Genomic DNA, 12,219 nt, shown 5'->3' on the forward strand with positions numbered 1-12,219 from the left:
TGGGTTATTATTACAAGTAATGATATACGTATACATATTTTTATATATAATATTATGTGTATTAAGTAACAATCCTAATTTATTAGTGTTTTTTTAATTTAAATTTTAAAATCTTCACCACTTTTAAGAACTGACACATTAGCATGCCAATTTAGTTATATAAATAAAATTATAAGTATAAATAGCATTTTCCTGACCTACTAGAGATGCACTCCATTTCTCAAATGGTTCAAATGTCAGCTTCCCGAATGCATACCAGCCAGGCATCAAGTTGGATCCCGCCACCTGAGGGAGTTGTTAAAATAAACTGGGATGCAGCTTTGAGTGAAGCTCGTGACAGGATGGGGTTTGGTCTGATAGCTCGAGATCATAGAGGTAGTGTGGTTGCTGGGTACGTAGCTAAGGATGGCTGTGTTGCTCCTTTGCTGGCAGAGGCTATTGGAGGACTTCAAGCTGCTATGTTTGCATCTGAGTTGAACCTGTCTTCAGTAATCTTGGAGGGTGATTCTCTGCAGATAGTCCAAGGTCTTGGTCTTCACAAGGAGAGGTGGGATAGTGTAGGTTTGGTTATGTAAGACACTATCAACCTTCTCACTAGACTTGTAAATTTCAGTGTTTCATTTGTTAAGAGATGTGGCAATCAAAAAGCACATTGTTTAGCTAAGGAAGCCTTAGATAGTTCTGAGGAGTCATCTACAAGGGTCGGCCAGCCTAATTGTAATATGTACTCTTCTTTGTTATTAAGTTGAATATACAAGTAACTTTCCTTTAAAAAAAAAAAGAGATTCACTCCATTTGTTATTTTTTCTGGAATAATGATCTCATGTGTCAAGTCTTTGTACTGATTAGGACAGGGTATGAGGTGGTGGATCCCTCGATTGATAATGTCCTCTTTAATATTTACGTAATGATATCTTTATACTTGATTTACTACTACTTTATTATTAAATTATTTTTTTTCCTTTTTGTTATTTGAATTTAGATTAAAAATTTCAGAAGTTGACATTCTTGCATAATTTAGAAGAAAATAAATTTAATCAATCAATTGACCATGTAATTTACTACAAGAAAAACAGGTAATTACGATCAATTTATAGCAACGAAAAGATTATTAACAGTCTTTTCGTTGCTATAAATTGATCGCAATTACCTGTTTTTCTTGTAGTGGAATTTAATTAAAAATAAATTCAATTTTATAAAATTGAATTATATTAGTTGATTGAATTTATTTTCTTTTAAATTATGCAAGAAGATCATGTTTAGAGATTTTTAATCTAAATTTAAAGAACAAAAGAAAAAACAATAGCTGGATATATATATATATATATAGCAAAACAATAGCAAAGGAAGTGTAAGAAAATCATTATTCTTAATATTTTATTATAAAAGTTATTTTGTTATTGTGAATAAAATTATATTTTTAAAAGAATAAATAAATAAAGTTTTAACGCTACAGTAGAATGGGGTTCGGAATTAATTAATTAAATTGCGTGGAGGAGAGATTAAGAAATAATTACCTCTCCATCTCCGGAAGCAGCAGAGAACGTAAGTATCTCGGAAGTCCATTTCATGAAAAACCCTAAATTACCAAACCCTTCCCACTATAGATCAGTAGTCCTCCATCTTCTCCCTCTCAATATGCGTCTCTTTGTTCTTATATATCTTTCGATGAATCTCAGCTCTTTTCCTGTGAATCAGTACTGTCTTGTTGCTTTGATCGGACCCGTTTAATCGGACGGGTTTTGTTTTGTTTTTTCAATGTTCTGCTTTTGTATGCATAGTGATGTATCATGTACTTGTATTATTTACACACAGATTTTGATTGTGGTCGGTGATGATCAGAAATCCAGAGGTTTGTTTTTCACGAACATTCGCAGTGATATGCTTCTATTCTTCCTTGGATGTCTGAGACTCTTTGACACTTTTTTCTTGCTAGTTTTCGGAGATGCCCATTTTGGTTGAAGACTTTTGGGTATCTAGAGAATTTCTATATATGATTGTTTTGGGGACTTTTACGCCTGACCCTCTAGCGGTAGTACTGCTTCTGCGTGTTTTAGGGATCATGCCGATCATACTGATGGTACATCTTTTGAATCTTTCATTCAAGGGTCATATATATATACATTATATGTTTGGTTTTGGCAGTTGTTTGTTGTCCATTTTGATGCATTTCAACGAATCATAAATGTATTTGTCTTAGATTTGCTTGTCATATAGTCTTGTTGGGCTATATGGCATGAGAATTTCTAATGGATTCGAGTTGCTAGTTGTTCTGGTAATGAATTATTTTCCATTAATTCATCCTAAAACAAGACATTGAGCTTACCACTTTTTAAGTTACTACATCATGGGCCAATTATCTACAATAAGCTTTCGAAGATTTCTTAGGTTTTATGGTACCCCATGATCTGTCATTCTCCAATCTGCACCATCTCATAGTTGATAATTAACTTGCTTAAGCATCTCCGTCAATCAAATTTTCTGGAGTATGAGGTTTGAATTAAATCAGTTGACATGACGCCAAATGCAGCACTACTTAACTAAACGTACAAAATAAAGCTAGCTAATCATTAACTGATCCACATGAAGTGGGTTTGGATATTAATTATTGTTATTATTTCATATATACACAAAACTGATGGTGGCAAATAAAAAATTGCCAGGAATACATCCTTTCCTGAAGTTGAAGGCGGCCCATCTTGCTCTAAATTGTTCTCGCAATGATTAATGCTTCGATGTAACTTGATCATTTTCCATTCTAGCTAAGAGGGGTGGATATTTTGAAGTATGTATTAATTATTGGATGATATATAGCGCGTTGTATGGGTAAGACAGGCCATATTCATTACATGCAAGGGATCGTCTCTTTCAGTGAATCAATGACGATGGTTTGTCATTTCAAGTCCCTGATTAATACACATGCTAAAGTCCCTACTTGCATGCATATATGCTTAGCTAGCTGATTGTTGAGGGGAGTGATAATTCATATAAAGTACTCAAAAGATTCTGTGATATGATCACCGGCCACTTTCACCCATATAATGGTCTGTAAGTTCTAAGTTGTTTTTATTGTGTGGTCGGTTGTTTAAATATTAAATATATATGCGTTGCAAAGCAAGCTTTAGAATCACATACAATATCCATATATTGATTATGCTTATACAAAAGTAACACATGATCTGTGTGGGATCTGTGTGGCATGTAACAGTCAGCTTTTCTCTAGCTATAAACCTTTCCGAAACCCTAGTTTACAGAAGGTCCATGATAGACCAAAGCATCATATATGTTGCATGCCATGTTTTTAAATCACTGCAGTTTCCCTAGCTATTTCTCCAGACTCAACTAGATATATATATATATATATATATATATATATGCGCTTAAACTAAATGAGGATTAATAAGTAACTGAAGTACCGATCAAAGCTTTTTAACTATTTAAATATTTTAAAATTATTAGTTATGTATCGGAGGCTTCCTTGTTGCCGGAGTGTAATCCACAGACACTAAATCTTCAGCGTCTGCCACGGCCACCCTATCTTCTTTTGGTGAGGACTGATGATTATCATGACTCGTCAGCGATTCATTAGTACTAGCCACTCGTAAACTGCGTGCTGCAATTAATTACCAGATCAATATATAAGAACAAACGTTCCGCATTTAAGAATCATATATTTGGTTTTAAAGTTGATGATCGAAGACTTAGGTCGTTATAAGCTGGAAGAAGATCGAAATTACCTGTGGCTGATACCGAGAACAAGCAAAGCATGATAAAAGCCACAAGAACGAGGCGATTGCATGGAAGCTGTACTGATCCTACCATGATCTTACTAATTAATAAGCAGACTCGTTTCAATAACTCAATCTCTTAATATTTTGCATAATCCTCTTCATTTTCCCTCCTTATATAGACTCAAAGTACTGATCAATTACCTAGAATCTTGAACGCGCGAGTTGCGTATTGGGGTTTGTATACGTGACATATGGTCCAACAGAGTTCACTTCAATGTCTCCTTCTGTCTAGCATGAAATAGCATGAAAACGATAGCATGGCGCTTAGAGCTAGAACAGGTTGCATCAAAGACAAGAAATGCAAGAGCTGGCTGTTTTTATATCAACCATTTTAGAGGCCGGGATCGATCCGACTTTGTCTCCCCTTGAAAGGTGCATAATTTGTTTTTATTTAATTTTTCTTTGTATCAGTAGACAATTGCAGCTAAAAAGTGCTACTTAGAATTAAAAGAAATGATATTTATAGTTGTGGTTGTGTAAATACCACACAGTTTCTTTTTAAAAAATGAATTAAGACGGACCCACATGAAAAAGAAACTAATTTTTTAATCGTAAATTCTATTCTTTTCAAAGTGATTATACGATATTTACATATTTCATGATTGTATATCACATTACTCTAAAATTAATTCCAACGTACTCTTTTAGCCAGCTAGGGTGGGAGAGGAGTTCTGGGTTTGGTGGTGAAGTTTGTTCCATCAACTGGCAGCAGCTTTTTTATTAGTACTACGATCAACCTGTTTTGAAACAATATTTGACTAAAGGCTTTACCTTTTTTCTATAAATATTTTAATAAACTTCATCCATATCCTATTTCTTTAGATTCATCAATTCATTCCCGCAACTTTGAACACAAGAATGACATGAAACTTATCTTGAAGTAAAGAATATAAAGTGCTAGTAGCTATTTGGCCGTTTGGCTGTTTAAAGAGAGCTGTAACTTTGTCGTTGTCTCTTCTTATATAATAGATGTGTTTTTTATTGAGAAGTAGGCCAAGACCTGGGGAACAGCTTGCTTCCGGCGTACCAGGTCTGTGGGCCTTACTTCATGCCCGATCTCTAGCCAGAAAAAAAAAAAAAAGCATGCAGCATTCATAACCGGCAGTACTGCCAAGCACATGGCAGTACTTCCCCTCGGCACTGAAAAATGACCTAAAGAGAAGAGATTTGCAATGTTGTGCGGCCACAATCTACTTAGTATTGATGATTTATTACGAGAGATTTAATCATGCTGGCTCGACTAATCACTCAACAAACTCCCCCTTTAATGAATAGAGGGAGAAATGCCGACAACAGGTGGGGCTACAATCCTTTTCAGATAATTAGGGGATCCGCAATGTTATGTATAATGTACAAAAATCACGTGGGATGGCCGGCCGAACTAGCTAGATCATCTGCTGTGTGGGCCTGCGTTGTCCCTGAATTGCACATAGATTAAGCATCTTGCCAAATAAGGCTTAGAGCTAGAGACAAAGATTTAGAGATCGAAGCAACTGGAGAAAGGATCGATGGAAATTAGTAAAGATGTATGGTATGATGGATTTGTAAGGGATCGAATATGTTTCGAGGAAGAAAAGCCTCTAATTATCATGTTATCCCTAGCTAGGTACAACCTTATTTTTCCACTTAGACTTCCTAAAGCCTCGTTTATTTTCAGAGATGAGATGGGTTGAGATTAAAGTTAAAAGTTAAATAAAATATTATTAAAATATATTATTTTAAACTTACTTTTATATTGAGATTTGAAAAAATTGAATTATTTAATTTATTTTGTGTAAGAATTTAGAAAAATTGTAATGATTAAATTAGATGAAATGAGATGAGATGAAAAGTTTTATGCCTTGGTTTGAGCTAGGTACAAAGTGGAGATCATAAATGATCAATTCTAGGCTATCAACTATAACTGTCCAAGTGAAATTTTTTAACAACTCAACTCATCTAAAGCCAATCATTAATGTGACCTACTACTTTTTTAATTTTTCATAAAAGTTAAATCCATCTCAACCTAGCTACTTCATACATTTCAACATAAAAAGTTAAACACATCTCAATATTAATAAGTTAAACTCATCTCAATGGGACCCAATATTACTATTCACAACTCAACTCATCTCAGATCTAAATGCAAGCCAAATGCTCAATAAATGTTCATGGGTACACATGCATCATGTGCTGTCTATCTTTCTTCCACTTTATGAATTAAAACTTCTAATAAAAACTTTAAGAGATCAGAGCTCATGATCCAATTCCTGGCCAACCAATTAATTAATTACTTATATATAGATATATATATATATATATGTTTCAAGTTTTGCATGTAGAACTTAATGCCATGTTTTGAACGAATAACTTGTTCACACGTAAGTGGGCTTAATGTTCGAAACATGAACCGTTCAAACATAACATTTTATACGTGTGTATGTATTCATTCCAAAACGGCATCGTCTGATTTACGTTTGAACAAAACATTTTATCGTTCGAATGTATAACCATTTCTCGTCCACCTTCTATGATGGTTTCCGTCACAAAAAATAATATTTTGTCAATGTTTCAGGATTGTCACAAATTCAAAACTGTAACAAAAAGTGAATTATGTTTTAGTGCCCACTCCAACAAGCTTGCAGGTAAGTCGGGGGATCATCGAGACCCCTTTGGGCGCCATGTCTATCTCCAATCCAGCCACCACTCATGCATGGAGTGGTGCTAATTTCTTATAATATAATTGCATGGAATTGTTTTTGTTTTAACGAGAATTGATGACTCTTTGTTAATGGAGGGTTGACATGGCAAATAAAGCGCAAAGTACATGTTAGTATTTTATTGGTTCATGAGTGTATGATTGACAACTGTACTTGTTCAAAATTCCATATATATATAAACTAGACAAAAATACAACCAAATATGAGTGGAATTAAAGGTTACAATGCGCGTAATTTCTTAAAACTAATTAACGTATGATCATAATTTTTATTTATTTTCCTTCCTCAGGCCCATGCATGCATGCCACTCAAAAGTTTTACGCATCACATGCAAGGTTTATTTGTAGTTTCAAAAGCTAGCATGCGTTCTTTTCGAAATTTATTCTTTCATTGCAGTTTGTCTGAGCTGTAGTCGTACGAGCAGATCAATTAAAGATGTCTTGGATCAGGGCACTCCTGCTTAATTGAGTTTTGCCTCAACAGCTAAGAACTAAGAAGCATCCTCTAGTAAGGGTTCACGATCGATATCAGGCCGCTTAATTTCTTCAATCAGCCATGGCCGGACGACGTCCCCGCGGGTGTATTATTCTCGTTAAGCTGGTAATTTAGCCTATATATATATGGGAGTGCCCATACTAATTAATGTGCAGTTCAAATGGTTGAATATTATAACGTTAGCCAAAAGATCTCAAACCATACAACAAAATGGAATTAATAACGAAGATCATGATGGAGCGCCCCTAGACTGATTGCATAAATCAGGAGCGCTAGCTAGCATTGATATTCTAGGCCATGCTTCATGGGTGGAAATTAAGATCGATGTAGGGTTTTGGAGTGACATGCAGCGCGAGGCAGGTTTGTAATAATTACGAGTGTCTCGATAAATATTGGCAAAGATTTTGATCAACACGTACCCACCACAAGCCCCTGATCAACTGTCAACGTCAATAGTATATTCAGAACAACCACCGTGCAAAGACCCCAAAAACCGTTGATCATTGCACACTAACATATGTTGCAGGTTGGTTAATTAATATATATACTAATACCTAATCTAATTTCCAGTATTGGCTAATTAATATTTTGAGCATTAATGAGATCTAATCTTGTATACGTGTGTGCATGACAGATCGAGGTTGGATGTTTATGGAGCAGATGCGCTCATTATTGTAGCTTTTTGAGCGCCAATTTCTTATCCCTCATGAGTTTCATATTATATTCTAATTAATTCATCCTCTAAAGGGGTCTCGTACTCGAATAAAAGAATTATTTTCATCTCCTTTTGCGAATTACAACATGTTATGTTTGGCTTCCCAAATCGGGGTTGGGGGAGTTAGCTATATTGTGCATTTGGGGTCAATAGCTCTCTCTCTCTCTCTCTCTCTCTCTCTCTCTCTCTCTCTCTCTCTCTCTCTCTCTCTCTCTATATATATATATATATATATATGCTTGTTTAAGGTTCTAATTACCTGTATGCGTCTACCCAGCTTTGATAAGGGGAGTAAGTTAATTACCTCGTGTCTTCCTTCTAAGAAAAAGGTCGTTATGCTGTGCAATAATATTGCATTATACCGAGGGTCCTCAACATGAAACGAGCGCTTATGTTGATTGTTAATATATATAAATATATATATACATATATATATATATATATTTATGTTTATTTTGGATAACTAAATAAATGTCGATACATGATTTACCTACCTAGCTTATGAATGATCATAAGGGCACTAGTACTGTTGGTTAGCAAAATGGCTTGCAGGTCATGCACCGTGCAGACGAGCTATATATACTTATAGTTGCGTTTTGTGTTTGTGTGCCTTTGCATGACCAATTGATTTGATAAATGATTTGTATCTTTAGACTTAAGGGTATGTACCTCGCGCATCCTTTTTTAAAAAAGTTATGATAAATTTGAGATTAACATAAAAAATTTATTTATTTTATTGAATTTTAATATTTTAAAAAAATATATATTTGCAGAACTTTGTATACTTTAAGATTATATCAAACCTAACTCATATGGTTTTGTTTGCTTTGAAACGATGGAGGATCTTGACCTAATTCCTTTTGCTGCTTGATGATTAGCAGTCTGCAGTTGCCTATACATGATCTGAGAGCATGTAGGAACACATGCAGTTCAAGTTAATATTGAATTTTGTATATATATGGTTCAAACCCAGCTAACAGTACTGTCGTCATCATGTGAACACACTAGCAGTAGTACTACTGATCTGTTCGTAGTTGTCCAAGAAATCAACTGCACTAATTGCGCACCCATTTTAGTTTCTGAATGCGTATTAAATGAGGTAGATGCATGCGACACAAAACTGATTAACAAGCATAATTAATTGCATTCATGATCAGCTTGCATGTACACAAATCCGTCAAACAACTTCAACATTTTGAAAGCAGCCGATCTATGTTTTCGATCCTCAGTCAAATGAATAACGTACGCGTTCACATTCCTATAGCAGAAAACTTAAATTCATGAGTTAAGATCACTAGAAGATCATTACACGAATTTGAGAAACTAAACATGATATATAGATGTATTTGAGGCACAAAACCAACACCAACTATACAGATCGATCTCCAAGCATGCATAAATAAGGTCAAGAACCTTTCCTAGCTAGCTGTAGCTGGCCGGCTATCTATTTCTGGCTTACAATTTTACTAAAAACATAATTTCCAAAATTTTTGTATACCCCCACCACCTCCGCCTCAAGAAACTGTATACATGACCCAAAAGCTTAAGTAAAGAGTATTAACGAAATAGGATCGAGTTGAACTGGTACTTGCTCGTACAAAAGCTGGAAAATCTTAGTTATGAATCGGAGGCTTCTTCGTTGTTGGAGTGTAATCCATAGACGCTAATTCATCACTACTGGCCTCCATCCCATCTTCTTTTGGTGTAAATAGATCATCAACGTCTCCCTTTGGACCTGCTTCATTAGTATTACTAGCCGCCCGCAGACTCCGTGCTGCAGAAAAAACGCAAAGTTAGCTGAGAAATAATTCAAATTTGCACTTTGAATCATTGGTATTAATGGAAGGACTGTGAGTTTAAAAAAAAAAAAAAATGGAAGGACTGTGCTGATATGGCAGAAACTTACCTCTAGCTGTGATAGAAATGAAGCAAAGAAACACAAAAGCAACCAGAAGAAGGCGCTTGCATGTAGCCATATTCTTAGATAATGTCTAGTCTTTTGTTATATAATTTATCAAATCCCCTTTTCTGCATAGCATCTTTCACCTAAGTTGATCTCTTATATAGGCAGAAAGAATAGTAGTTGCTAGCTAGATACTAAGAAATGCGATATTATAGCTAGGTCATGACAGAGACCTAAAAATTTGTTGGCACAAACTTTCATGAAAAGAATGGACTCCTGTACAGGAGGGTCAACATCAATATGTTTTCTCCTGTAGGTTTTGCTTGACAATGTTCTTCCATTTGGGGGTATCTCAAATTGTCTGCTTCTAACATCTAACGAAGCTCGAATTTTTCTTTGTTTTCAACATTTTTGGGGTAATTAGCCTGGCTAATTAAGTTACTGAAGCACATGCAAGATCACTTTATCTTTGGAGCTAGCTAGCGTTGTTGGGGGAGGAGATCAAGGGTAGTGAATTTTTAGAATCAAGCCAAGAACTTTTTCTGCAAACAGTGATTAAAACCCCAATATCTCAAATAGGCTAATATTGACTCTTGGGTTTTTCGATCTGTTTAGGTTAGGATCTTTGTTCAGTATTAAGAATTTGTGCAAAAGATAGGGAACAAGAAAAATCTGCAAGAAAACTCACGGGGCCTACTTCACACTCGATCTGCAGCCAAATTAGTGGAGCATCCATGACCATCTTCCACCGCCAAGCACGTGAAATTCCCCCCATTCTAGCATCAAATATGCATGCCTTACATTCCCTCATCAAAACATTGAGACAGTACCAGAGATTTCCCTCTAAGAAGAGTGCTATACTCCAGGGACGTTCTGCTGTAATTATTACATGAGTACATTTTATATATATATTTCATCCAGACATATCATGTATTTATATATACCATTATTGCTTGAACAGTCAAGGAAGAAGCAATGCATTAATGAATGTATGGTGATTATCTAGACTGGTGGGGCTACAATCTCTTCAGATTGGGTTATCACGATGATATGTACAAAAATCACATGGGACGGCACTGGTGATTTTCTACTCGGTGGGCCTGTCTTGTCCCTAGTTGCATAGACATTAAAAATGACTGATCTTGCCAAGTTTAGGCTTAGTATAAAGTCGACATTGATGCTGATGAGAAGGAAAAAGTAAAAACAAATTAACCAATTAAAGAGGGTTTGATTAATTTGCTGGCTATCTCGCTAGGAAGAACATGCAGCTAGCAACCTCATAAGTTTTTATTCCACTTAATTAAAAACATACTTCTTAATTATCCTCTAAAAGTTTTGAACTATCAAATTTCATTTTGCTGGGTATATATAATTAATGATCATTATATATATATATATATAATGCAATCAAGAAAAACTGTACATCAGTCTATGGCAAAGCTAGCTTCTACTCATATATAAAATTCCATTTTTTAAAGATCGAGAGGACGGTATCTCATAAATTTCACTTGATGCTTACGGTGACTAACCCTCCGGCCAAATTGTATAGAAAAGACAAAGATGTCTTTCAGAGCAAATAACCTTTTGATCACACGTTAGATTTTGAGCTAACTAATTAGAGAAGTACATTTACAAAGAGATATTATAAAAGTAAACCCACAAACTGATATAACTCCATATAATATGTTGGATCTACTTTACAATAAAAATAATTTTATAATCTAAAAGAATTAGTAGTAACCTAGCCATTCTTTGGTCAAATTTTGACAATAAAATTCACTTTTTAAAATCTAATTAGTCAATTTTCAACACTACCAAATAACAAACTGTCTATATATCTATCAATATTCTATTAAAATATTGATTTTCTTATTTTTATTTATTTTAATTCTAATTATAATTAGAATATTTATTTGTTATTAAAAAAGTACACAATAATTTTCTAACGTTCATATTATTTCAATAGATATAATTTTTTAAAGGTATTTTTTTACTACTTCCAATGGATATATTTACCAAAGAGAAAAAGGCAAAAAAAGAAAAATTATATGAAATTTTCATCTAAGAACCAGGTTGGCGATAGCGTGAGTCATGATGAATTTTATATCTTTCAAGCATAGGAAAATTGTGAAGAATAAGACAATACCCAGGTGGGAAGATTTCGACCATGTCTTCCAAAAGTAGTTGCATAAGAGAACAATTGGGTTTGGAGACGGAGGCTTGGAAGAATATTTTAAGGTCAAAAAATAATTTTACCAGCAATTTGGGCTTGGCTAGATGTAGCCAACCAAAATCATCATGGATAAAATTACTGTACATCTGGCTATTTTGATGTAGAAGTCTTTTTTTATAAAGCAAATTAACTAAATTTTAGCTAAAATTTGACTATACTTATTCTTAGTCAGTTCATTATTAGCATTTTAACGTATTATATCAAATTACGTCAATTTATAAATTTATTCTTGCAAAATATCTTTCTGACTAAAGCCTATCTCAACTTATAAAGGGTAATTATCTTAATTAATTGAAAATTTATATTTTCAAACCGGTGTCATGTAGATTAGTACACCTAATAAAATACTTACATAATATTATTTGATTTAAAAAATAAATTTT

At 34.3% G+C, this 12,219-nt stretch overlaps 1 protein-coding gene and 1 long non-coding RNA gene across 2 annotated transcripts; one reads left to right on the plus strand and one right to left on the minus strand.

The window, feature by feature from the left end:
- The first annotated feature begins 206 nt into the window (after positions 1-206).
- LOC122306230 lies at positions 207-575 on the plus strand. Its single transcript, XM_043118665.1, has one exon. The coding sequence runs from the start codon at positions 207-209 to the stop codon at positions 573-575; it is 369 nt and encodes a 122-aa protein (XP_042974599.1).
- A 2,545-nt stretch (positions 576-3,120) lies between these two features.
- LOC122307901 lies at positions 3,121-3,892 on the minus strand. The gene is made up of 2 exons (XR_006241853.1): positions 3,738-3,892; positions 3,121-3,613 (listed from the first exon to the last, which is right to left on the minus strand). It is a non-coding gene; the product is annotated as an uncharacterized LOC122307901 (long non-coding RNA).
- Between the last annotated feature and the right edge of the window lie 8,327 nt (positions 3,893-12,219).

The sequence above is a fragment of the Carya illinoinensis genome, chromosome 4 (genome assembly GCF_018687715.1).
Source record: "Carya illinoinensis cultivar Pawnee chromosome 4, C.illinoinensisPawnee_v1, whole genome shotgun sequence".
NCBI classification, from domain to species: domain Eukaryota; kingdom Viridiplantae; phylum Streptophyta; class Magnoliopsida; order Fagales; family Juglandaceae; genus Carya; species Carya illinoinensis.